General features: G+C 44.2%; 1 protein-coding gene and 1 long non-coding RNA gene across 2 annotated transcripts in view; both read left to right on the top strand.

Annotated features, from left to right (window-relative positions):
• Positions 1–22,361, top strand: part of LOC130203177 (uncharacterized) — an 83,920-nt gene extending 61,559 nt beyond the window's left edge. The window contains exon 3 of the long non-coding RNA XR_008833456.1: positions 22,317–22,361. This is a non-coding gene — a long non-coding RNA (uncharacterized LOC130203177). The remainder of the gene's footprint in view (positions 1–22,316) is intronic.
• Positions 22,362–22,386: 25 nt separating this feature from the next.
• LOC130203176 (thyroid hormone receptor alpha-like) overlaps positions 22,387–26,538 on the top strand; it is a 30,958-nt gene continuing 26,806 nt past the window's right edge. The window contains exon 1 of the mRNA XM_056429100.1: positions 22,387–22,643. Within this exon, the coding sequence (XP_056285075.1) occupies positions 22,588–22,643 (56 nt within the window). The 5' untranslated portion in view covers positions 22,387–22,587. The remainder of the gene's footprint in view (positions 22,644–26,538) is intronic.

Below are 26,538 nucleotides of genomic sequence, written 5' to 3'. Positions count from 1 at the left end.
ATGCTATTGATCTGACTCCCCCCTCCTCCCAAGGCCACCAGCAGGCCAATCAGTTATGTTATTAATGGCTCTGCACCGACCTGTACATCTCCCCGATATGAGCTGTGCCGGCGCGCTGACGTTAATCGACGCCCCATTAGCGCCCTGATGGGGTCACATGGTGCGGCGGGCAGCTGGAGGAGGCGTGACGGGGCTCCTGCTGTCCGTGTTCGGGTGCAGCTGTCGGGGGGAGGAGGGCAGCACAACGGGCTCCCTCAGCACCGGCCCCCCAACAGCTGACGCCACTCCAGGTTTATTTCATGCACATTTAGTTTTTGACACCTCCTTATGTGTGTGTGTGTGTGGGGGGGGGGGGGGGGGTATTTGGATATATTCTCTTTTTGCTTTTTTTAATGGCTCAACAAAGTGCACCGAAAATAGAAGGAAATTATAACACCAGTAAATTAATATATTGTATATATATACATATATATATTTATATATGTATATATATATGTATATATTTATATATGTATATTTATATATGTATGTATATGTATATACATATATGTATATATGTATATATATATATATATATATACAAAAAAAGGGGACACGACGCCATCGACCATCACCTTGATTTAAAAATGACAGATTCCTCAGGTTTGAAAGTTAGTTGGAAGCATTTGTGATGATGTAAATACATAATGAGCAACATATATCACATAAGTTGAGTCGTTTCTAGACATTTTAAAGAGAAAAAGCTTGGTATCATAATTTTGATTAACCCTTTTGTTATTTAGAAACGGGGGGATGGACATGAAAGGAAGAACTTTGTATATTTGTATATGAAATATTCACTGCTATTACCCGGAGAATCCAATAAAAAACGGAGTACAATCCGCGTTTAACAGTAAAACTGGATCAAAACACCAGTTTACAAACCCTCCCACGACTCGGGAATATGATCCGAGTCTCATTCATCTTGGCAAACGGTAAAATCACTACCGTCTCGTGCCAGGACTCATGAGGCGGTGGGAAGTGTTTTAAATATTCACATTTTGGTGATGATGCATGTGTCTGGTAGTTTTGCTGTTGTTATTGTTGTTGTTTACTGTGGAGGCGCAGAAGAGAGGTTTTTCTCAAGGACTCGATGAGAGTAATAGATATGACACAAAATTATAATTGTGTTGGCCAAGTATGTATTTCAACAAAGACCCCCGCAATTCACGTGATTTAACAATGACACTGAAGGCCACACACACACACACACACACACACACACACACACACACACACACACACACTGTACTTACTCAAAACACACGGCAGTAGTCTGTGCCACAAACCGGGTGATCCAGAAAGTCTTGCTGTTCCACTTCCCTCAAACCGACACCAATTCAATTCAGTTTCAATTCAGTTTATTTGTATAGCCCAATTTCACAAATTACAAATTTGTCTCGGAGTGCTTTACAATCTGTACACATAGACATCCCTGCCCCAAAACCTCACATCGGACCAGGAAAAACTCCCAAATAACCCTTCATGGTGGAGGTTGACAAACAAGAGAAATGGCACGCGAGAAAACAATTACAGGATTAATTAGTTAATTTTTTTTAGCGCATTTAACGCTCCGCTCTGGTTTCTCCTGCGCCGCTCTGCGCTCAACCGATATTCTCGGTATATTTTGTGAGAACATAGAGATTTATGACAAAAGACGGATATATACATTTATACATTCTTCTATACAATGGTGCTGCAACTCAGCAGTTATTTAGCAGTTTTCTTCCATATGGAACATTAATACATCTTCATCCTAAACAGAATGTTTAACCCTCCTGTTACCTTTCGGGTCAATTTGACCCCATTCAATGTTTAATGTCGGTGTTCTTTGGGGTCAGGCTGTTTTTCACTGTGTCAAACACATAAGAAATATCAACTTTTTTATTTATTTAAAGGGCTATTTAGGTAGTCAACAAACAAACATAAAGTACCTCACACTTAAACTTGGGAAGCAATATTAATTCTAATAATTTTCTGGAGGTTTTAATTGCTGGGGTCAAATTGACCCCGAGGGTAAAATATGTTAGTAAATGTAAAGGTAACAGGAGGGTTAAACAGAACATGTTTCTCTTGTTTGTCAACCATTAACTCCACCATGATACAATCTAAAGGCCTCTCGTCTTCCTCTAGCAGCTGCTGAGGCAAACTGACTGTGTGGGTTTTCTTCATGAACTGGGCCGTGATGAAAGGGACGGCGGGACACCGCTGCAAAGCTGAAACCTCACCGGCCCGGACACGGACAGGTGGACAGATTGACAAGTGACTTTTTTGCTCGGTCGATGCGCGCGCACGGAGCTCTGTGTCGCGCCAGACGGAGATCGATAAGTGTTAACGCAACGCGAAGAGACAGAAATGACATGCTGCTGTGGAGATACGATCAACAACAGACGTTTAGTTTAATAAAAGAACAAAGACGTGCGATAGAGAACATGTCAGGGGGCGGGCCAATCTTTTTAATGTCATGTGATCTACCGACACTACGCCGCGATCGACTGGCAGGTCGCGATCGACGTGTTGAGACCCTGATCTACAGGAAGTAGAAGTCGTAACAAGGTTTCCGTAGGTGAACCTGCGGAAGGATCATTACCGATGAACAGACCGTCTGCATGAGAGCGGACAGAGTTCAGATTGAAGTGGTGTATTGGAAGCTCATTTTGCAAGTGTCTTTTTTTTCGTCCCGACGACCAACAACAGGCGGAATGGAAGCTCATTCTGCGCATGCGTTAAATGCGTTAAAAAAACAAAACTAGTTAAACCTGTAATTGAATTAACTGAGTTAACGCGTTATTTTTCACAGCACTAATATATATATGTATATGTATATACATATACATATATATATGTGTGTATATACATATGTGTATATACAGGACTGTCTCAGAAAATTAGAATATTGTGATAAAGTTCTTTATTTTCTGTAATGCAATTCAAAAAACAAAAATGTCATGCATTCTGGATTCATTACAAATCAACTGAAATATTGCAAGCCTTTTATTCTTTTAATATTGCTGATTATGGCTTACAGCTTAAGAAAACTCTAAAATCCTATCTCATAAAATTTTAATATTTCCTCAGACCAAGTAAAAAAAAAGATTTATAACAGCTGAGTGTTTGTCAAGGCTCAGGAAACCCTTGCAGGTGTTTCGAGTTAATTAGACAATTCAAGTGATTTGTTTAATACCCTACTAGTATACTTCTTCATGATATTCTAATATTTAGAGATAGGATATTTGAGTTTTCTTAAGCTGTAAGCCATAATCAGCAATATTAAAAGAATAAAAGGCTTGCAATATTTCAGTTGATTTGTAATGAATCCAGAATGCATGACATTTTTGTTTTTTGAATTGCATTACAGAAAATAAAGAACTTCATCACAATATTCTAATTTTCTGAGACAGTCCTGTATATATATCAGGCATGAGAATCCCTCACCTTTCGGCGAAATTCGCCGTTTTGAAACCAAAATAGGTGACTTACGTGAATCGTGTAGATCCGAAGAGTTTTTGTTTTGGGGTAGGGGCCGGCCGGCGTTTATGAGATTGGAGTGGGACGCGGAGAAAGTGTGAAGTGTTGCTCTTCGCAATAAAACATCTTTGATGGGACGTGTCGCGTCTCGGCCAATCAGCGTCAAGATGTCTTCAGCGTTTGGTGGTTTAGGTTAGCTTGAATGTTAGACGCTACTTCTGCTGCTGTCGCGCTGCACGGTGGAGCGATGCTAACGAAGTACCCGTACGTTCAGAGCGATGTGATTTAGCATATTTTTAGTATCGATACTTCATTAAAAGAGCGATCAGAGCGCACGCGCTGCTCCGTGTCAAGCTGTTTGCACGCGCAGCGCTCACAGCGAGAGGCGTTAAGTGGCGGAATTTTCGGCTTTAAAAATAAAAATAAAAAAAGATGCCAGAAGTGAAATGTTTAAGTTCAGTCTGTAAAGTTCTGTAACTCTACAGCTGCTCTTCCTGATGAACTCTGTATCCTCTGGTCAGAGACTAAAGGCCTCATAGTGATAATCATTGATCAATGCTATGATGGCTCCATGTAGTTTCATTAATATCTTGCTGTATTAATACTAATATTACTGCTATTTGTTAAGTGTTGAAAAAGTTGGTAAAAAGTGAACCATACAGATATTTTATTTATTACTATTATAGATAAATATACCAGTATCGTATTTATGGTATACTGTTTTTATGGTATTTTATCATGATATTTATGGCAGGTATAGTATAGAAGATCATGACAACCAGGTAGAGGCAGAACAGACTCGAGGAACAGACTCGTGGCTCAGCAGAGCTCAAGACTTGAAAACTTGTTCACGCCAACAACAACAAAAGGAAGTTGGTTCATGAATGACCATTATACACAATATTACTATTATTATAGTATTATAGGGCCCGATCACTGACTAGGTGTCAGAATGGAGGACCTACAGATTATCATACAACGTCCAACATCGATGTTCGTGGAAGTCACCCCCCCCCCCCCCCCCCCCCGGCGCCTATCCTCCTCACCTTTTTCACCCCTGACCCGTTTTCATGCCTGATATATATATATATAAGTATATATGTATATACTGTATATATATAAAAGTATATATGTATATACTGTATATATGCATATATGTATATATATATGGCAGTATCCCACTCACCTCTGTGTATTCTTCTTTGCTATATATGGGTAAAACAATAGAAATTGGCCTGGGAATCTGCTTTTGGTGTGATGGAGAATGCGTTGGCTTTTCTTTAAATGTGTTTTCCTCCTTTCGCCCGTGTGACATGATGATTTTGATTTGCATTTAAACAGACCATCAAATACACATGAATAAAAGGACATCATTTTTTGCATGACTCCTCATTTACATTGAAATGGGTTTCGCTCGCTGCCATTCTTCCCCGTTATTTATCCCATTTCCTCCGCTGACGAGCCGTGAGCCGGTGGGCGCGTCGCCTCCGGAGGCTCAGCGAGTCCACCGTAGACTGCCGAGCGTTGTGTAACGTCTCCGCGCGATCGAGGGCTGTGAGTTCTGTCGCCTTAACCGCCTCCACTGGAAGCATCGTTCATTTTAATAGCCGGTTCATGTGAATGAGTTTTGTTTTGGTACAATTATGGAGTCACAGGACTGTGAAAAGAGAATCTCTGAGTGCTTTACAACTTATCATCAGCGGAGTGTGTCGATGCTTCATGCCACCGCAGTCTGAAAGGATTGTGTTGGTCAGCAATGAGTTATCAATGCTCAAAATAATTTTTTCAGTATCGATTTATATTTTTTATTTCTTAAACGTCAAGAAAATGCTCTAAAATGTGCAAAGTTTGCGGGTTTTGCGTGATGGATCTCCTTTAAAATATATGTAACCGTATAAAACACTAAGTTCAGCGTTCCGAATTGCTTCTCAAAAGTCATCAATGACTAGTCAGTACAAGCCGTGGCAACCACTTTGAAAGAATGGCGACCAATCCGTGGCCTTTACCGCAATAGGTCTGAGACGGTTGTGATGTCAGTGATACAGCTCCAGATAAAGGTTTCCATGGGAACTTGTGACGTTGTCTTTTTGTTCTAAACTCTACCCCTTTTATAAATAATGTATCTTTTCCGTTTGATTCCAGTAGAGAAAACAAAAGGGGGGGGGGGGGGCGGAAAAAAGAAGAGAAACGACATCAAAGCCTAATTCGCCTGAACAGAAGGTCGTAGAAAACCCCCAAAATGATTCAAAAGAGAAAAGAAGAAGAAGCGTTTCAGGGGTGAATTATGAAACCCACCTTTTCCCCCGACGGTTCCTTCTGATTGGCCAAGCAGCCGCTCTTTGCCGCCGCTCTTCTTCTGTTGGGCTCCTCTTTTGATTGTCTGATGGAGAGGAGCCTCTGGGTAAAGAGCATGCAGGGGTCAGTGTGTGTGTGTGTGTGTGTGTGTGTGTGTGTGCACGCAGCCATACAGTATGCGGAGGTGTGTGTCTGCACTTCACGCATGGCGCCGCCAGTGTTTTAATGGATGCGGTCGTTATCTGGTGGAACAGGAACTTCCTCCTAACACATCCTCATTGCTGTCTGAAGTTTGCTAACATCAACCACCGAGAGGTTGAACCCCCTCCCCCCTCCTCCCCACCTCTGAGCATATCAAACGAAACCCTAGCTCAACTTTTAATTTGAAGGAGGACGTTCGTGTTATTGCTAGGGATGGGTATCGTTTGGGTTTTTTCCGATACCGGTGCTAAACCGGTACTTTTAAAACGATACCGGTGCCTAAACGGTGCCTGAACCGATACTTTTTTTTTTAAACGCACAATGAGGACATTAAAAACCTCTTTGGCCATATTCCCTGTAGAAGCCGTTATCATGAAGCACTGACACACAACGGATATCAGACTGTTAACATACACAATATATGTTCTCCATTATATGATGTGATATGTATCGTCATGTGCAGACCTTATAGGGTTAATCCTGTCACTGTTTTGATTGGTAAAGAGAACAACCAATCAGAGGTACTGAAGATGACACGTGACAAATAAAGTTTTGCTTCTGACAGCGAGAGTTCCACTGAAACAAAGTGACGCCCCACGGTCTTTATTCCTCCGTCATTATATTCCCGGTAACACCGGGTATACAGACGGGACCGCTGGATACCAACACATCTGCTAGCAGACTGTCACGCTCGTAGCTCGTAGCTAGCGCTAGCCAAGAGCTAGCGTTAGCTACGAGCTAGCTTAAGCATGGTTATAATGGCTAATTTATTATTTCTTGGGCTACTTTTATGAATGCAAGACTTGCAATCAACGTTCCGGTACTAATCTGAGTTCAGGCTGCTCGTCATCATCGGTCTCCCCGTGTTCAGGGGGACCGGTGACGGTCTCCCCGTCGCGCCCAGCCTGACGCTGGTGTGCTCCACACGGCCTCACTAGTCACACACGGCGCAGCCTCCGCTGTCAAACTTAAATATGAGAGGCTCGTAACCTGCTGACAGGGCGGAGTCACCAGAGAAGTTCACAACAATAGTTTTTTTCAATTTCAATCGGCTCAGGCACCGGAAAGAAGCACCGAAATGTGCGTTGCGTTTCGGTCCGGGTAATACCGGTTGTATTGGAACCGGTACCATATTGGCACCGGGTTTCGGTACCCAACCCTAGTTATTGCTCCTGTCAAAAGTTACGCACTCTCACTTCAATAATTCACGTGATTAAAAGCCAGCGAGCTGAAGTTCGGTTCCGCGTAATTTATTCGGGGACACGGTTCACTGCTTTTGCTCAGAACATCGGTTTGATCATGTTATACAGTATGTGTGTTTTTTTGTTTTTTGTGTATGATGAATAATTGATACAGCCTGAAATATGAAACAAATGAGAACGCTGCTGAGTATTTTTTTATGCAAAAATATACAAACAAGAAAGAAAAAAGGCCTAATGGGTGTTGGTGTGCTGTACCCTTGAGGGCCGTTATGAACACGCGTGGGCTTCTGATTTTCGGGTGATTGTTGCTCCGCGCCCACTTTAGACGGGAGTTGAACACAAGCTGCTGGGATCGGTTTGAAACGTGTAAATCACACACCAAGAGTACCGTTTCCCTTTTAAAACATGTCCGGGTGGGGGGGGTCGGTGCTCTCCGAGGCCGACACATGTACTTCAGTATAATATACAGTCTTTATGTCTCTCAGCAGCGTCTGCTTTTTTCTTCTTCGTGGAGGCGAATCTATTATTACGCAGATTCCTGCCCAACGAGGCAGATACACACAGATTGGAGTTGATGGTGAAGGCCTGCTGACAGCCCGCCCCCTCCCTTTTAGCCCCTCCCCCTCAGGCTGAGGACCCGCTCGAACGTGAACCCCCCCCCACCCCCACCACCACCACCACACCCTGAACACACCGGTGCACCGAAACATGTTCGGCAAGCAAGAACATCATGTCCGATCAACGCTGCCTCCTCGCCTCTGATTGGTTGCTAATCTTCGGGGTTAAAGGAGGCTCGCGATCGAGCGGAGGTCTGCAATTGGCGGTGTTTTGTTATTATTCGTGCGAATGTTGCGTCATTTACAATCTGCGCTCGGAGTGCACTGGAACTCGCTGCGCCCTCGGATAATAAGCGCATCAATCAAAAGCGTTGTTTCAGTAGCGAAGCAAACAAATTAAATAAAAAGGTGTCAGAGCTTAAGAGGAAATAACTGGTGCTGTGACAGATGATCTGTCACCGACTCGCTGCTCGACAGGTGGAGCCTGTCTGAACACACATCCTAAAGATGTGCTCCCTTCCCTGCTTCCTCCTTCCCTCCTTCCCTCCTTCGACCATCCACCATCACTCTCAACGGTAACACTGACAAGGGACTCGCTCAGATTCAGAGACATGTTTATGCTGCACAGACATCTATCAGCATTCTACCTGCTTCTTCCACTGCACACACACACACACACACACACACACACACACACACACACACACACACACACACACACACTTGGACACACGGATACACACACATACAACCTGGACATGTGTTGTATAGACTGCTACATGGACACAATTTTCCTCCAGCTCTTTGGGCATACTCTCACACACACACACACACACACACACACACACACACACTGGTGACAAACACACTGTGTCTGCATGCACATACAGAACTGTGTCTGTTGCTTTCAGACTGAATCTGGATGTAGTCTATCTGTGTGTGTGTGTTTGTCTGTGTGTGCATGTGTGCATGTGTGTGTGTGTGTGTGTGTAACATCCAGAGAACGAAAACAAGGAGAGCACATGGAAAAGATGAAGTGATTGAGTAACTTTTTTTACTTTATTCTTTGGGGACGTTTTGACAGCTCTGTTTTTCTCCACGTTTCACTGCTGCTTCTTCTTCCTCTTCTTCCTCCTCCTCCTCCTCCTCCTCCTCCTCCTCCTCTTCTTCCACACAGCACGATCACTTTGTTCTGTTTCTTATCACTGTGTTTGTGTTTGTAGTGAAAAACCTGTCAACTTTATGTTTCCTTGATGCACTCTGACATTGTTCAGACAAGTGGACTTATTGAACAATGAGGAGTGTGTTGGACACACTGCCCGTCTGTGTGTGTGTTTGTTTGTGTGTGTGTGTGTGTGTGTGTGTGCGCATTGTGTATGACGAAGCGCTCAGCGTTAATCACATCCAGGACACACAGGCACTTGGGGGGGAGTCAGGGGGCCCCGCGGCCCACAGTTACCCCAAACCAAGACAACCACCTTCCAGCCCGCTGGCTCCGCCTTTCGGGGCCTCCTTTACCACCTTCTCCCCTTTCATGGATCCTGCCGTCCGGAAAGGATTTTAGATTTTAGTGTGTGTGTGTGGGGGGGGGGGGGGGGGAGTGTGGTTGTGGCTCCGGGGAACCCAGGGGCCTCAACAGGCATCGTAGGCTTCATGACGCACTATTGAGTGTGTGTGTGTGTGTGTGTGTTGGTCCTTTTGAGAGTGCGCGCTGTGGTCTCTTTGCAGTGTGTGTTTTATTGCTCGTTAGGAGGCTGCGCTGAGGTGAGGTGAGGAGGGAGGAATGGAAAGGCTTTAGGAAGGTGACGTGGGGTCCTCCAGGGGTTTGAAGGAGGAGTCTAACAGACGCCCACGGTGGCTCTTCGGGTGTTTACTCCCTCGCCTACGCATCTGTACATCGATATCACAAATTAGAAATGTGCCTCAGAGGGCTTCACAGTGTGTACACATACGACATCCCTGACCGTTGACCTCACATCGGATCAGGAAAAACTCCCAAGAAATAGGAAAAAAACTTTCATGGGGAAAAAAGGGAAGAACCCTTCAGCAGGATGGACAGAATAATAGAGGTCATGTGACCAGAAGGAATCATTACAGAGTTACATAAACATTCAACGAGTATGACAGAGTGTATGAATAGTTGGTGGTCGGCATGGACCACGATGCAGACCTCCATGATCCACCAGGCAGATGGAGGTAGAGAGGAGGAGTGGGCGGGGCATCAGAAGGGCCATCTGTCCTCTTAAACTAGGACCCGCCTGAGAAACTGCTTGGGTTGTGTGTGTGGGGGGGGGGGTCTCGGCGCTGTCACTAGTTGTGCCGGTGAATGTGGGGGGGGGGGGGGGGCACTCGCCTCGAGTTCCGCTGCTCGGACACGTATGACGTGTCTCGTGCCAGAGCCCAGAGCGGCTGAATCTAGGCCCTGTGGACTGATGACGTTGCCTCATACCGAGCTCAAGTTAAACAATGCAATGTACTCCATTAAGCCGAATGCCAGCAGGCACATTAAAATAATTATAATCTGATTGATTGCGGTGATGAGGCACTTAAAATGAGCCGATACATTTTCCCATCACTTATGCTGCGTTCACACCAAAAGCTCTCAGAGTAGATTCATGAAAGTCAAGGCACAGACGAGAATGGATGAGAATAAAGAGGATTTTCATCCAGTTATCCAGATGTAGCTGTGTGCGCCTACGGGTGATGTTATGTATAAATATGTGTATATGATATTAATGTAATGAACCAAAATTAGAGGACAATGGATGTTCCGACATTTGTGGAATTTCCACGACAATAGTCCAGGCAATCTCGCCAATTTAACTATTACAAATGGAAATAAATGCTCCAAAATTTATTTGGGCACAGAGGTCTTCTATGAAGTGTCCTATATAACGTACTAAATGTCCTAAGAAATTACTGATGCGGAAATAGGTTAAATATGCAAAAATCCAAGATGGCCGCCATAAATACATCATGTCTCATATCTCCACTATCAGAAAAGACATTTGAATGATTTAAAATACTATTATACGTTTTTTGAGATAAGGAATCATTTTGAATATGTTTTAACTTGATCGGATGTAATGGTCATGGCGAAAGAATCCAATATGGCCACCAAAAATCCATTTCTTATGTTATTTGCATTGATATATGACATTTCATTGAATTAAATTGTATCCTAATATAATCAAGGCAGGTAAGTATTTTCTAGTTGATTCAAATACATTGAACTTTAGTAACCCACTAATCAACATGAATTCTACACGTCACATAAAGAGTATAACAGAAAGGTGACGCAACACGATACTATTGTCAATACAGTGATTAATCATTGTAGTTGATACACTGTTGGACTGGGTCCAACTCAACCGTCTTTATCAGATGCATTTGACAAGTCTGGTAACTGTGAGTTGCTACAGCTTACACCACGACGTTCTCTGCACACATTTGTGCAAGGCAAGCCATATTTTCGGCATGTGCACCTTTCGGTTGGTACAGTCCTTTTTACAGCAACAACCGATGACATCTCGCAGTTCTGATGGAGCGGCTGGTTGGTTGGTCTGTATTGGCAGATATGGCCCGTCAACAACGTTCCATCCCAAATCCTCTGGGCTATATTGATGCAGGCATCTTTCCATTCAATAACCTGATCGTATACACGAAGGCTATGATACTTAGAGGAGCCAGAGGTTGGTGGTAGACTTTGGGGTTCCATGGCGGCGTTGAGTTTTGAAACCTTCGGCACCACCATACATTGACACCAATGCCTTCTCTCCTGCTGCAATGATCGCCTCCTTTATTTGATGAGGTTGACTGAATACTTTGGCCTGATTGTCAGGGTCATTCTCGATTTTCTTGACTGCCACGCCCTTCCCTAAACCAAACAGACGAGAGGTAGTATCACAGTCTGAAATTGCGTTGACAAAGAGCAGATGATTACAACGTTCGGAACCGAGCAACTCCCTGGATTGTTTTATGCACTAGACTGTCTGCCTTTTGGTGGATTGTTTAGGCTCTGGTGCCATGAACAACTTGTGTGTGTCCATTTTGACATGGTACAGTAGGAGAATCAGCAAGTCTGCGTCATCCCCGATAAGTACAGTGTCTTTTGTTTGGGCAGAAGCAACTGCTGTTGGAACAATTAACACGTCAGCGTTGTGCGTTGCTTGGTCTATGCTACAGCAAGCTCTGTCCAGCTTGTTGTTCAGATAATGGATGAATCGCTGCTTGTTTGCTTTGTTGTTCAGGAAATCTTTGATTGAATCATCATGTCACCATCGAAGTGTACTGTCATACCAGCACAAGCCCCTGTTTGTCTCAGTTGTGTTGCGTCTTTAGTTGCGAGCTCATCTTTGTACCCATCAAAGACAACGACAGCAGCTCCACACTTATGTGTGACGTACGCAACGTACATTTGACACACACTGTCAAATGTAGATCCTCTTGGCCATGGTATGCAATGAAGTAGAATATCACCAGATAGGACATACTGGACATTTGCACTGGGTTCTCGTTGCTCTCCCTTCCTAGACTTGAAGAGCACATCGGCCAGTGTTGCCTTATTTGCCTGCAGGGGGAGTGCATCTGATTCAAGCAGTGCAGGTAGATGAGTGCAGAGCTCAGACTTGACTCGGACTGAACACTGTCCTATAGTTACCAACCTCTGTAATATCAGCTGTGGATCCACCGTTACAGATTTTCCTTTGACCTTCACTGTTGATCTTGATCCAAGTGTCGTGGCCTGGTCAGCTTTCCTGAAGACACAGTCTTCTACAGATACCCCGACCATGGAGTCTGGAATATTTTCCCCAATTTCTCTTGATCGGTCAACGTTGACTCCTTTTTGGGCCGTCATGCCATTGGCGATGTTGAACAGTGATGGATTCTCAATGAATGGATCCTTCTGTGTGAGGTAGCTGATAAGATTCAGGGTGTCATTGACATCTCTAGCTTGTCTAACCTTTTATATAACCTTGTGTGGGTCGGTGGTCTCATATGACACACCAGGGAACTTCTGCATGGCATCATTCATGTTGGCACATGCCGGCATGGACATGTCCCACAGTAGGCGTTGAGTTTCGGCCATGGCCTTTTCTTTTCTCATGTCAGGCCTCCGTGTGTCTTTCTGATCCTCATTAGCACCTGCTCTAGGCTTAGGTCTGTGAACAGTCTTCCCCAGTATATTCAATTCAATTCAGTTTATTTGTATAGCCCAATTTCACAAATTACAAATTTGTCTCGGAGTGCTTTACAATCTGTACACATAGACATCCCTGCCCCAAAACCTCACATCGGACCAGGAAAAACTCCCAAATAACCCTTCAGGGGGAAAAAAAGGGAAGAAACCTTCAGGAGAGCAACAGAGGAGGATCCCTCTCCAGGATGGACAGGTGCAATAGATGTAATGTGTACAGAAGGACAGATTTAGAGTTAAAATACATTCAATGAATGTGACAGAGTGTATGAATAGTTCATAGTAGGCATATTCCACGATGGAGACCTCCACGATCCATCAGGCAGATGGCGGTAGAGAGGAGGAGTGGGTGGAGTCTCAACAGGACATGTCACTACGCCTCACTACATGATACCCTTCCTCGAATTTCTGATGAACATCGGGGTTTGTTACGGGCAGCATGGTCATTGATTGCGGATATATATATATATATATATATGCAGACTTCGCATTTAATTTGTGTGCAGCTGCTGCAAAGTAGGGTAGCATATTACGAACTCAATGAAGATGCAATCTCCAGTTTCCCGTTCGCACTGCTTTGAGAAACCTTCGCAAGATATCCACCATCTCCAGATAGTGAAACCATAATGTTTCTGTGCGCACAGTCATCGTTTCAGTCTTCCCATTCACTTTACTTTGGAGTCGCACGAACGCTTCTGATGAACACACCTCTTCCATAGAGAATGTACACGACATGGTTCTGTCATACAGTTCCGCAGCTACAGTCAAGTCAGCCGTGATGGTGTCTAAATCGTGTGTCTCGTCATCATCATCTGACCGCTCCGGATTTTGTAGAACACCTACAGCTTCGGAGTCATCAGCTTCCTGGTTAGTTGGTACTGGAACGTTGTATGTATTGGCCACAAGAATCGTATTGCGTGCAGAATCTACAAGCAGGTGACCACAGACTACCCTTAACACAGCTTTGCCAGTTAACATGTGGCTAAAAGTGTTAGCTAGCATATGCAATCTCGAGGAGTTCCTGTAATCCTGAATCGGCCATCAGGTGTCCGATACTGCCTAAGAAGCTATCTGCATATGGAACCCACCAAGCCTCAGAACCATACACTTCAGATCACTGTCATCGGGCTGAGACCGGATATTCATCATTGCTTTACAATATAAGGGCTGTCAGGACTGGAGTGACATCATATCTCTTCGCTTGAGCTGTTACGAAATGCAGTGTAGAGTAGATACATGATGTATCGCAAGGATCAAGATCAATCTTTGGCTAGAACATCGCTGAGGCCTTTCTTGGGTGTTGACCATGATGTAATATCTGCATCATACCACCCCTTGCTGCTCTTGGAGAATTAAGGAGTAGTGAGCTCTTCCATAAGACATCTAGCTGTGCTGTTGGATCTTCTGCCTCCAACAATACAAGGGGTAGATACTGTATGTAAGAGATGCTAGTGCTGGAGGGATCGAATGTTGATGGGACCAACAGCAGCAATGTCTGCAGCAGTCCCATTTGCTTTAGGAATATACTTCTGTCGTTCTTTGGTGTCGCAGCACGCCCACGGACCAATTGGTGGTCATATTGGATTCCATAACCATTGCATCAAATCAAGTCGTAACCTACTCTAAATGATTTCTTAAGTCTAAAACCTGTATAATAGTATTATAAATAATTAAAATATCTCCTGTGATAGTGTAGATATGAGACATTATAGATTATGGTGGCCATCTTGGATTTTTGCATATTTAACCCATTTCCGCAACAGTAATTTCTTAGGACTTTTAGTATGTTATTCAGGACACTTCATAGAAGACCTCTGTGCCCATATACATTCTGTTGCAATTTTTTCCATTTCAAAAGTTAGTTTGCCTGGACTACAAGTATAAAGCAGTAATTTCCTCCATGGTGGATGGTGGAAATGAGAACTATTTCCACAGAGATAAGCCACACCCCCTCTACAATTTCAGTAAAGTGTTGTGTATATTCATGTTGAACGCAGCATTAAGCATTTAACTCTGATATGTTGCCATGTTTCTTGTCTAGCCCTTGCAGTGGTGGTGGTGTTAGATTTTGCCATGATTATGGTCTGGAATTCCTCATATGTGTTCATGATCATCGCACGGATCAGCCTTTGAGAAACCGAGATAGCCTGACTTCAATCATTCGGTTAATTTGAGCTGTCTAATAGGACTTTTGATGGACTGAGTTGAACCACGAACAAGGTACGTTGCCCCGTTGTTTGTTATATTGAAGCTGAGGCTTGAGCCTGGAACCCAGTCCTTAAATCCCAAGAAACTGAGTATGCAATGTACACACACACGCACACACACACACACACACACACACACACACATGCAAACAATTGCTCTTGTTTCGCAACCATTTTGGGAAAATCTGTGAATCTGTTTTTTAAATGCAACAAACTCTTAAGTGTAACCGACTCGCTGAGGAGCCGACGCTCATGTGTTCTCAATAGAACTTCTCGTAAGTCGATGCACTGACCCCGGCTTTTGTTTATCAAGTGAAGTAAACAAAATGTAATCAGGACATGTTTTAGGAAAGTACGAAACGTTTGGCGAAGAGCAACAAAATAAGAGAGAGTACTGAATATAAATGTTAGAAAAAAAACATGGAGCATCTTATGCCTTTCACAGTGAACCTGGCGCAGTTGAACGAAAGTTCACGGACGATTTCGATGAATGGTTTCATTCATTCATAAGGTACAAAAAAACAAAATAAACAAGTAAAAACACATGTGCGCCCCTAGTCCCAGGATCCATAATGGAGGGAAAAAAAGTTAGGCTCTTTTAAAGCCATCGTAAACTGAACATATTTGGGCTTTTTGGACGGTTGGCTGAGCAACAGGACTTCTGAAGGTGCCACCAAACTCAATCGCTGTAGCCCGCGGCCCTTATTGCTGGAGGGGGTGTGGGGGGGGGGCACTAGCCCTGCCGGCGGGGGCGGCTCACCTGCCACTGGGCAAGGCAGCCGGAGCTGCAGCGTCACTCGGACCGCCGGGGCGTGAACCGTCTCTTCCGGGGCAAACGAAAGCTTGGAAAAAGCAGCTCTGAGCCACTTTGTTTGTTTGTTTGTTTGCGTCATCTTTGTACGACCAGCTAACTTCTGTTGTTTTTAACGTCTCTTTTTTCGTCCTTTTGCATCTTTTTGAACGTCGTTTTTATACAAAAACTGTCACTTGAAGGTCTCTCTCCTCCCGGGGGACCCGTCCGGTAATCCATCCGCAGTTACCGCTGTTTATCTGGGAGCCAGAGTAACAAATGTCAAAGGGGCTCTGCTTTCTCCCAAGAGGACGGAGGATGAGGGGGGGCGGGGGGGTTTAAATCATCATTAGTTCTGAAAGTGACACGCAGACGAGTGGAGGAGATCGGAACGCGGCGCGATAGCAAGGCAGAGAAGCACGGGAAAAAAAGCACCAAAAGAAACGAGGTTGAAAGAAAAAGCCAAACGAAACGAGGGAAAGAGAATCGTTGGAATGGTCGGATGAAGACGTGCAGAAGAATTCAATTCAGTTTATTTGATATCGCCCAACATCACAAATTACACATTTGCCTCAAAGGGCTTTACAATCTGTAGACATACCACATGCCTGTCCCAGGACCTCACAAAGAATAAGCAAAGGCGACACACACACACACAAATATGTTTTTCATGTTGTATTGGCGTTCCCTGTGAACCTGCCAACCCCGGGTGTGCCCCTACATGTCCTTGGCTGAGCAGACAGTATCTATATGCACACACATATGCAAACAGAAGAGGAAACATGCTGTTACCAGCACAGTCGGGCAGGACACCGTGTTCCCCTTTCCAGCAGGGCGGCGAGAAAGGATTCAGAGTGTGTGTGTGTGTGTGTATGTGTGTGTGTCTATGAAGACTTATAGACACACACACACACATACGCAGTTGGCACGTGTAAAACCTAAAGGGAATATTGTGTCGTTGTTTGACATCTAAGTGAGGAACACATGAGACGGGGCTGGCTGCCGCTGATCCCAGTGTGAAAGTTCGCCGGGGTCAAAGTTGGACAAAGTGCAAACGGTTTGAAACCAGAGGCTCCGTGTTTTGGAATTTAGTTTTCCTGCTAAAATATATGCGAGTGAAGTTTGCGTTCTTGTCCCTCGACCTCAGGTAAAAGGAGGGATGTAAAACCACCGCCCTCCCGTGTGTGTGTGTGTGTGTGTGTGTGTGTACACATTTATGTTGAACATTAACATTTTAGTGTATGCAGATGTCTGTGTTTGTGTGCGCTCAAGGTCAAAAGGTCAGACGCTAAGGAAAACGGCTGCAGAGGTCGCATTTAGCACTTTGTTGTGACCTATTAGCACCTCTCAATAAGGCCCTGGCAGCAATTAGCCTGGAACATGATCTACTTGCTTATGACCTGAGGGTACTAACCCCCCCCCCTCTTCACCTCCCTTTGCGCCACATCACCAACTTAGACCCCATTACTTAACCACCAATCACTCGCGCCACCCTTGGGAGTCGGGGAGCGCTGCCCCCCCCCTTGCTGTCATGGTGTGAATTTTACCACCGGGGTTCCTACTCAGGAGCTTTTGGGCTGAAACCATCATCACCATCGCCATCATCGCCACCATCGCCCTCCTCTGAGGTTACACGACAGACACGGCGGAGATCAGGCGAGAGCACGTTCCACGTCCAACGGGCGTTTCGCCGTAATGATCAAATTGCCGCGTGGGCGCCGGCAAAACACCAGAGCACGGCAGCTGCTGCGAGAGGCGCGTAGCGGTCTTAACAGGTGTCTTGTAGACTCGGCTACCCCCCCCCCCCCACACCCCTCCTCCTCCCCTCCTTAAAGTTCAAGTATATGGTCAAAGAGCCCGCAACCAAGAAGCAGTCTCACAGCCCAAATTGTAAGACTTTGTGCAGCCGGAGGGGCAAACAACGCGGTAAACAACGCGGTAAACAACGCGGTAAACAACGCGGTAAACAATGCAGTAAACAACGCAGTAAACAACGCAGTAAAGGAAGCCAACGTTCCCCACGTAGACGCTCCTCATTCCCTCTGTTGCTCGTCGTGTCCGTGCTGCTCCTCCCGAACTTAATTGGACTAAAGACATAATTCCTTAATATTGTTCCAGTGTCTTTTAATTATAGCGTAACTTGATATCTCGCCCATCAAAACACGGCAGACCGCCTTTTGACCGTAACGATTTCCACCCGGCGTATAACCTCGTCTCCTTTCTTCCCGAGGAACGAGGGGGTGGACATCGATCTCTCGGAAACCGAGAGGAGCGAGAGAGCGGGTCATGTTTAATGGATGCTCGCCGTCTGCGATGCGACCTTGTGCATTCGCTACTTATTCTTTACATACATTTTTCAACCCGGTATCTTGAGAGCGTGCAATTAAAAGGAGAACATTTCGTTCCTTCAGGGGAAGAAATGCCAGTTTTTGCAGGCCCAATTAAAATGTGGAAGCTGTCCTGGGAGGGAAAGTAATATCTGTATGTGTGTGTGTGTGTGTGTGTGTGTGTGTGTGTGTGTGTGTGTGTGTGTGTGTGTGTGATGCCAACAAAAGGAGGTGTGGCCGAGAATAAATGCGGGCGTCATCCTTGCGTCTGGCTGGATTTAGTTGGATATAGAAATAAAGACAATAGATCCGACAAAAAAATCACAACAAGGCCCGTAGATGATCCGGAGTTACCGGGTCACGGTTTTCTGGGAAATCAAGTCCCATTATATTGAAGAGATGGCCGGTATCTTTAAAAATAGCTCTCTCACAACCAAACAATCTTGATTGGTAAACAACACCACAGGTAACGGGGACTATATGTGGTTTTGGTTTTAGAGTGAACTGTCCCTTTAAGAGCCTCTGCCTATACATGCACTACATGATGGTAGCCTTGTATCTCCCCGTTACATCACAATATGAGGTTCTTAGTTTCCGCCCTCCGTATAGTGTCAAAGCTTCTCTCGCCAGCCGATGGAAGGTCACCACGAAACGCTAAAGCCACTGGTCACTTGTTTAGAGGGGCGGGGTCAAGAGCACGACCCCAGACCTTCGTCTTTTAATGTACGTTGAGGCCGTGAAGCCTGAAGCTGATTGGACCGATTCGGCCTTTCGACGCGCCCCCGTTCTCTCTTCCTGTTGTTCGTCTTCCAGTCCCGATTGGTGGGTTTATTTTGTCTCCATTCCAACAGGCAGCAGTCGATTCTTTACCTCGTGGCCTCCTGCGAAAAAAACACAGGGTACATGATCCCAATCTCTCTTTATCTCTCCTCGTCTCCTCGCTGCCACGTTCTCCTTTCCTCCACAGACCACTTGACGATCTGGATGTTCGTGGCCCGACCTTGAAAATATGGGATATTAATATGAGCATAACTTCCTTGATAGGGGGAGGGGGGTGGGGGCAAGGGCCAACGAGTACATACAAGGACACAGTAGTTAAGAAGGCAACTATATATATATATATATATATATATATACATATATATATATATATGGCCTTCAGAGTAGAGGAGTGTGTCATTACCCAGATTTATTGCGTTCCGATTCGTTTTCCTTGAAATACCTTGATGGAGTGTTCTCGTTAGCTGAGCTTGTGAGTGAAATGGGAACTTTACAGCACTTGTGGTCCTCCTAAATGCTGCTGGGGGGCGTCTTATATTAACACTCAGGGCGACGATGTGCTGCAGTCACAAGTGCCCCGCCGAGGTGGACGGTGCCGCCCTCAGAGGTCAGTGGACTCGAGGGAAGCACGTGTGAACAGTGGCGCCGGCGGCAGCGTTGCAGTTTATATTTTCTCGCAGACATTATATATGCAGCTGCTTCTTTCTTTTTTTGGCAATGTATGAAAAAAAGCTTCATAAAGTTTCAGAAAGGGTTCTTCATTGTTGTCATTATTAATATGGGATTTCATTTATTCATCTATTTTTTCTAAAAGGTGATTTTTTTTTCAGTTGCCAGTCAAACAACGCCCTCCCTCTCTCCTCCATTCTCTCATCCTCCTCACAGTGTGATAGACAACTCAATGTTTGTTTGCACAAACAAAGGCCTCTGATGAAGCACACACTCCATTAGAGGAAAGCCTCCGGGCCGCATGTCATCATCACTGTCCTGTTTGCCGGCGCACCAAAGTTTTATTATCGACCTAAAGCGGAGACGCCGTGTCTACAGAAACATTTCCATCCACTTTTCAAGAAGGAAACAAGAAAAAAAAGAGTTAACATACTGTATAGAAACATGTCATCAGGGTCAGGTTGGTTGGGGTGATTGGATGTTGATGTTTGTTGGTGCATGTGTGTTCTTAACGTCAGTATGGGGTGGAGTCTATAGAGGGGGATGGATGAGGGGGAAAATATATATAGATATTTTTTATATTTATATATATATTTCTCTCATTCATTCACTGTATATATATATATACATATATATATATTACAATATATATATATATACAGTATATATGTATATATATACACATATATTTATATATAATGTCAGAGGGTTTCTGAAAGGGTCAACTTGGGTTATTCTTAATGTTGTCATTATTAATATGGAATGTCATTTATTCTTTTATTTTTTCCCAAAAAGTGATTTATTTAATTTTTTATTTTCAGTTGCCAATCGAACAATGCCCTCCCTCTCTCCTCCGTCCTCCACAACTCATTGTTTGTTTGCCCAAACAACAGCACACACAGTTGGTGTGATGGAGAGAAGGCCTCTGATGAAGCACACACTCCATTAGAGGAGAGCCTCCGGGCCGCATGTCATCACCACGGTCCTGTTGGCCGACGCACCAAAGCTCGTTTCTTATAGGCCAACAGGGTTCTTGATTCATGCTTCTTTTAAATGGATACACGGTTGTTGAGGATATATATATAAATATATATATATGGGCTGTCAGCGTTAACGCGTTAATCTATGCGATTAATTTGGCCGCGATTAACGCACAAAAATATTTTAACGCACTTAACGCAACTTTGTTTACTTCCGGTGTCGTTGGAGTTGTTGCACTCCTGTGAGTGTCAAGCCACGGCAGTCCGCCTCCTTCCTCCCGTCTGCTCCTCCATATTCACAGAGAAGCAGAGGGCGACGTGTCGGTGCCGCGGGGCGGAAGGTGCAGGGGACTTTTTTTTTTCTTCTCCGCCACGATGCGCGCGCAGACACGCCGGCATGGAGCTCTGCGGCGCGCGAGACGGAGAGCCGAGAAGAGTGAACGACACGTCGAGACAGAATGACATGCTGCTGGAGAGACGACCAACAACAGACGTTTAGTTTAACACAAGAACAAAGACGTCTTGAAGGAAAGAACCTGACATTACTTCTGCTGTAATCTGGTGCGATAGAGAACATTACAGGGGGGCGGGGCCTCACCCTGATAGAATGGTGGGGGAAACACTGGGATGTGTCACATGCAAAAGCCTTTAAGGTGAATTTACATTGTTTTGTAAAATCGAGAAAATGAGCCCAGACTCCAGAGGGTTAACATGACATATTTGTCAGTCACCAAAGCCACTGGTTCTGCTGTTCAGTGTTAAAGATGACAGGACCAATGGGGTCTCAAATGCACCTTTGTTTACTAATCTGGATGTTTCACTGAAGAAACAATATATCATCCACGGTTTCTTTATTAATGAGTCACAAGGACCGCTGGGCCGAAAAGAACATCCAGTCAATAAAGTGAATCTTATTGTCGGCTGCATCGCAACGATATACGAATCATTACGTCAGATGTTATAGAAAATAACCTTTGCCGTGCTCGTTGATTAATTGCTCAAAACGATCAATAGATAATATATGTTGTCCTTAACTTGTCTGTCCAACCGCTTCGATATTGATTTAAAACTAAACTCATTAAAAAAAATCATCATTTCACCAGCATCCGATAATCTTGTCTCTGCTTCTTCTTCTTTTTGACATTTACAAACGTTGAATTGTCTCCAAATCATAACGTTGTGCGTAAGCTTCCCTCAGCGTCACACAGGAGGAGTCGGCTGTGACTCGGATAAAGAGGGATGTAATCTCTCTATTGGTAGTAAAGGAAAAAAAGAAAAAGCGATAAGACTATGGCTATAAAAAAGAAGAATGTTTTATTGAACGCTCAACGAGTCGGATGTGTGAGGACGTCTGAAATGACCAAAGGCACGAGACCTTGAAACATGCGCGACAAAATAGACCCTTCTGACTGCACACACTGGTTGTTTTTGTGTTTTTTAAATCATTGATAAATCTGCTGGTTACACAATTAATGACACAATTAGTTGTGAACATCCCTCCTCACAGCTTCCCAGTGTCCCGTTGTGTTCGAGGTCTCATCGAGAATTAAGAGAACCAGCACATCTTCACATGTGACTCACCGTGTCCTTTCCTTCTCTTGCAGACTGGATCCCTCCGCATCCCTGAGACCCCCCCCCCCCCCCTTCCCGACTCACACCCCGGACCGGCCACGATTGACCTCCGACACCTCACATATCCGACCTCGTCTCCAAAAGAATACACAACAATCAGTCGAGGGAGAAGGATACACCAGGGACGGGACCCTGTCATGTTTCAGTGACGGGCCCCTCCCGACCGGCGAATGACAAGCGGGCATCCGAGGGTGGGGCTTGCCTCAGTCTCTCATGATTGGCTGCTGGATGGAATTAAGGTGAATGGAACTCGCGTCCAGGGAGCAGGACCGTAGCCCATCAGAGGGAGAGGAGAAACGGTGAGTCGTGCGCCTTTCAGCTTCATCTCCGACGTTTGCGGTCGTTCTTTTTTTCTCCTCCACTCAAACATTCCCGATGGCTTCCAGAGCAAATCGCCTCACGCTTATTCAAGGGTTCCTCGCAGAGTGTCACGTTGGTGTGTGTGTGTGTGTGTGATGTTTAGAAGTCGGACGCGTCACACTCCGAAGCTCGGCCTCGGATGTAAACATTTCCCCGAAATGAAGCGGGCTTGGCTTCCTGTTCGGCCGTGACGCCGAGCGTGGAGGAGGTCTTCTGAGGACAGCCGAGAGTCTTCAGTCCCTCAATCGCCGGAAAGGTTCTCATGGTCCTCCAGACAAGCTCAACAACAGAAGCAACCTCTTTTTTTCTTTCTTTCTTTCTTTCTTTCTTTTCTTCGCCGCTGCTTTCTTCCTCTCGTTTTGGATTGTCTTTCAGAGAAAGTGAGCTTCGAGCCAACGCCGACCCCCCCCCCGAACACAAACAAACACGGCCCTGTTTAAGCCCCTTTCTCATAAATGAAAACATAATATTAGTGGAATGGAGGCTCTCTCGTAGAGTACAGTGCCGCCCGGGAGGAAGGGGCCCCCCTTCTCCTCCTCCTTCTCCTCCTCCGTGTGTGTGGAAGGTGCCTCCCGCTGAAAGAAAAGCCTTATCAGTCCCACTCAATCTGCTCTGGCTTTGTGAGGGGAGCTCAGTTAATTTACAGAACTCTTATTTCCATAGGACAGACGGGGAGAGAGAGAGAGAGAGAGAGAGAGAGAGAGAGATAGAGAGAGAGAGAGAGAGAGATCGAGATCCCCGGCTATAAGACGGTGGCCGTGCGTTGGACAGGTAGCCGAGCATTATCTCAAAGGATCGCCAGCGATATTTTTCCACGATTTCCCGATTACGTGGACGTGAAGCGAGGCCTTCGGGCCGAGGCGTTCTCGCACACGATGACAAACGTTAAGCGGAAAGTTTTTATATCTCCGCTGGGTCCTTTCCTTTATGTTATTAAGACACTTGTAATAACACTCTGAGGGGGATACACGCACGTTTAGTGGCTGTGCATTGAGGGTGAGGAGGGTCTCTCAATACTGGACCCATTTAAAAATAAATGTGTTCTCGTCGTTAGACACAAGAAGATGTGAGAAAGCAGCTTTTAAAGAATATGAAAATAACCTTTAACAAATATCCATTTGGACACAATAATTCAAACATTACGCGTCTGCGTTGTTTCATGTAGTGCACAATTAAAATGGTTTATTGAGTTGAAAAGCCGCAGCCGTCTGTTTACGACATGTGGTGAGCACTACTTTCAGACCAAGAACCCGAGTGGACCGGAGGAGCATCAGAACACCGGCCCGAACCGCTGCAGTTCAAGTGAAATAATACTAATAAATTTGAATACTAATAACATGAATATGAGTATAATGCTATAACGCCGCGAGAGAGGCTCGCTGTTCGCTCCTCGAGTGAAGAAAGTCCGGATTCCTTGGCCGACCTGTCAGCAGGCTTTTTTGGGCTTTCTTTCTTTTTTTCATATCCGGTATGTTTAGGTGTAAGTATTCTGCGCAGCTACGCTTGCGTTCCAGCACCTGCACTGAGTTGGGGGGGGGGTAATTAAGAGTCTTCTCACTGCTTCAATTGATTACATTTTTTATTCTGAATAATAATACAGACACACATACTGATCCGCACACACACAGATTCATACACACACATATTCGAACGTCTAGTTCTATATGGTCATCTCCATATACAGGACTGTCTCAGAAAATTAGAATATTGTGATAAAGTTCTTTATTTTCTGTAATGCAATTAAAAACACAAAAATGTCATGCATTCTGGATTCATTACAAATCAACTGAAATATTGCAAGCCTTTTATTCTTTTAATATTGCTGATTATGGCTTACAGCTTAAGAAAACTCAAATATCCTATTTCTAAATATTAGAATATCATGAAAAAGTATACTAGTAGGGTATTAAACAAATCACTTGAATCGTCTAATTAACTCGAAACACCTGGAAACACATTTTCAAATGTTTGATTTTGTTTTGCTGTTATAAATCTTTTTTTTTACTTGGTCTGAGGAAATATTCAAATTTTATGAGATAGGATTTTAGAGTTTTCTTAAGCTGTAAGCCATAATCAGCAATATTAAAAGAATAAAAGGCTTGCAATATTTCAGTTGATTTGTAATGAATCCAGAATGCATGACATTTTTGTTTTTTTAATTGCATTACAGAAAATAAAGAACTTTATCACAATATTCTAATTTTCTGAGACAGTCCTGTACATGTATATACACATGTGTCGTACATGATACATAAGAACATACAGTACGCGTATCCTCATAAGTATCTATTCATTTGTATCAATTAGATCATCTTTGGGCTTTTATCTAGTTATTCTGAAAGAGTTGAGATAATTATGTGAGATCTCATTGGATGATACATGCCATGAAGCCGACTGTAAGCAGGCACATTTCAATAATTATAATCTGATTGATTGCGGTGATGAGGCACTTAAAATGAGCCGATACATTTTCCCATCACTTATGCTGCGTTCACACCAAAAGCTCTCAGAGTAGATTCATGAAAGTCAAGGCACAGACGAGAATGGATGAGAATAAAGAGGATTTTCATCCAGTTTTCCAGACGTAGCTGTGTGAGCCTACGGGTGATGTTATGTATAAATATGTGTATATGATTAGGGATGAGAATTGATACGATTTTAACGATTCCGATGCCTTATCGATTCCTGCTTATCGATTCGATTCCTTATCGATTCTTTTATCGATTCTTATTGGGCAAGGGGTGAAAAAAAGAGCACAAACGGGTTTATTTACATTAATTTTCTTTTATATAATTTTCTATAATGCTGCACACACCATATACAGTATGTATACATACACATTTACATTTTTTTAAATAACCAAAAACATTTATACATATTCCTCTTGAATTTAAAATAAAACTTACATCACTTTAATAAAATGTATTCTGTTTAATTTAAACATGTTCCTAGAAATTACAGTGCTCCTTCCTTTTTTTAAAGGGTATATGAACACTCTCTCAGATGGGGTGGAGGATGCCTGAACACAAAGATATGAGGAGGTGTACAAGACGTGCTGTAGCCTGCGACCCAGACAGACTACCAGCCTCTGAACCGGTCTGACTCTGAACGTCATCAGCTAAATTGGATGGCAATGGAGATTATTTATATAGTGAAAGCTGGTTTACACAATGAAACAAATGGCACTAACAAAATCGCTGAATTTGCTGAGCTGACATAAAGCCACATTAAGAGGGGAGGCAAACACGACCTCTGCCTCAATGTAGGGGGCTGACAATGGAAGATTCTGTAGCTAAGCTAGCGTAGCTATATGCTAAATTTAATAATGGATTAAAAATCGATATGCTCAGTTTAATAATGGGTTAACACGATAACGCGAACGTTTGCTGATAACACACGCCCTCCGATCATTAACACCGTTACGATCAAACATTTCTCAAAACTGGACTTTCAATCCAAACGTGAAGTGATCAATAACGGGAGACCAATGCCGGAGCTCAAATGTATGCTTCAAACGAAGGACAGAAGATAACTTGATCGACTCCACACAATAAAGGCACATTGCTTCACACAGTGAGTGGTTGTGATCACTTGAGGAGTTTACCTTGGACAGAAAGAGATGAAGCGCCGACGTTAGTTAAGCTGCTGCATCGAACACACGACATTCCTGTCATTTAATTTCATGCTGTGTTCAAATGCTTCTTCATATTTGTTGTATTTCCTCCCTTCGACGAAATAGACTTTTTACACACGTTACAAGTGGCGTAGTTGTCTTTTTGTCGTGTGAAATAGAGCCAAACTTTAGAACGCTTCTGCCTAGTTGCCATGTTTGCT

This window comes from Pseudoliparis swirei, chromosome 13 (genome assembly GCF_029220125.1).
Source record: "Pseudoliparis swirei isolate HS2019 ecotype Mariana Trench chromosome 13, NWPU_hadal_v1, whole genome shotgun sequence".
NCBI classification, from domain to species: domain Eukaryota; kingdom Metazoa; phylum Chordata; class Actinopteri; order Perciformes; family Liparidae; genus Pseudoliparis; species Pseudoliparis swirei.
This window is presented reverse-complemented; position numbering and strand designations above follow the sequence as displayed.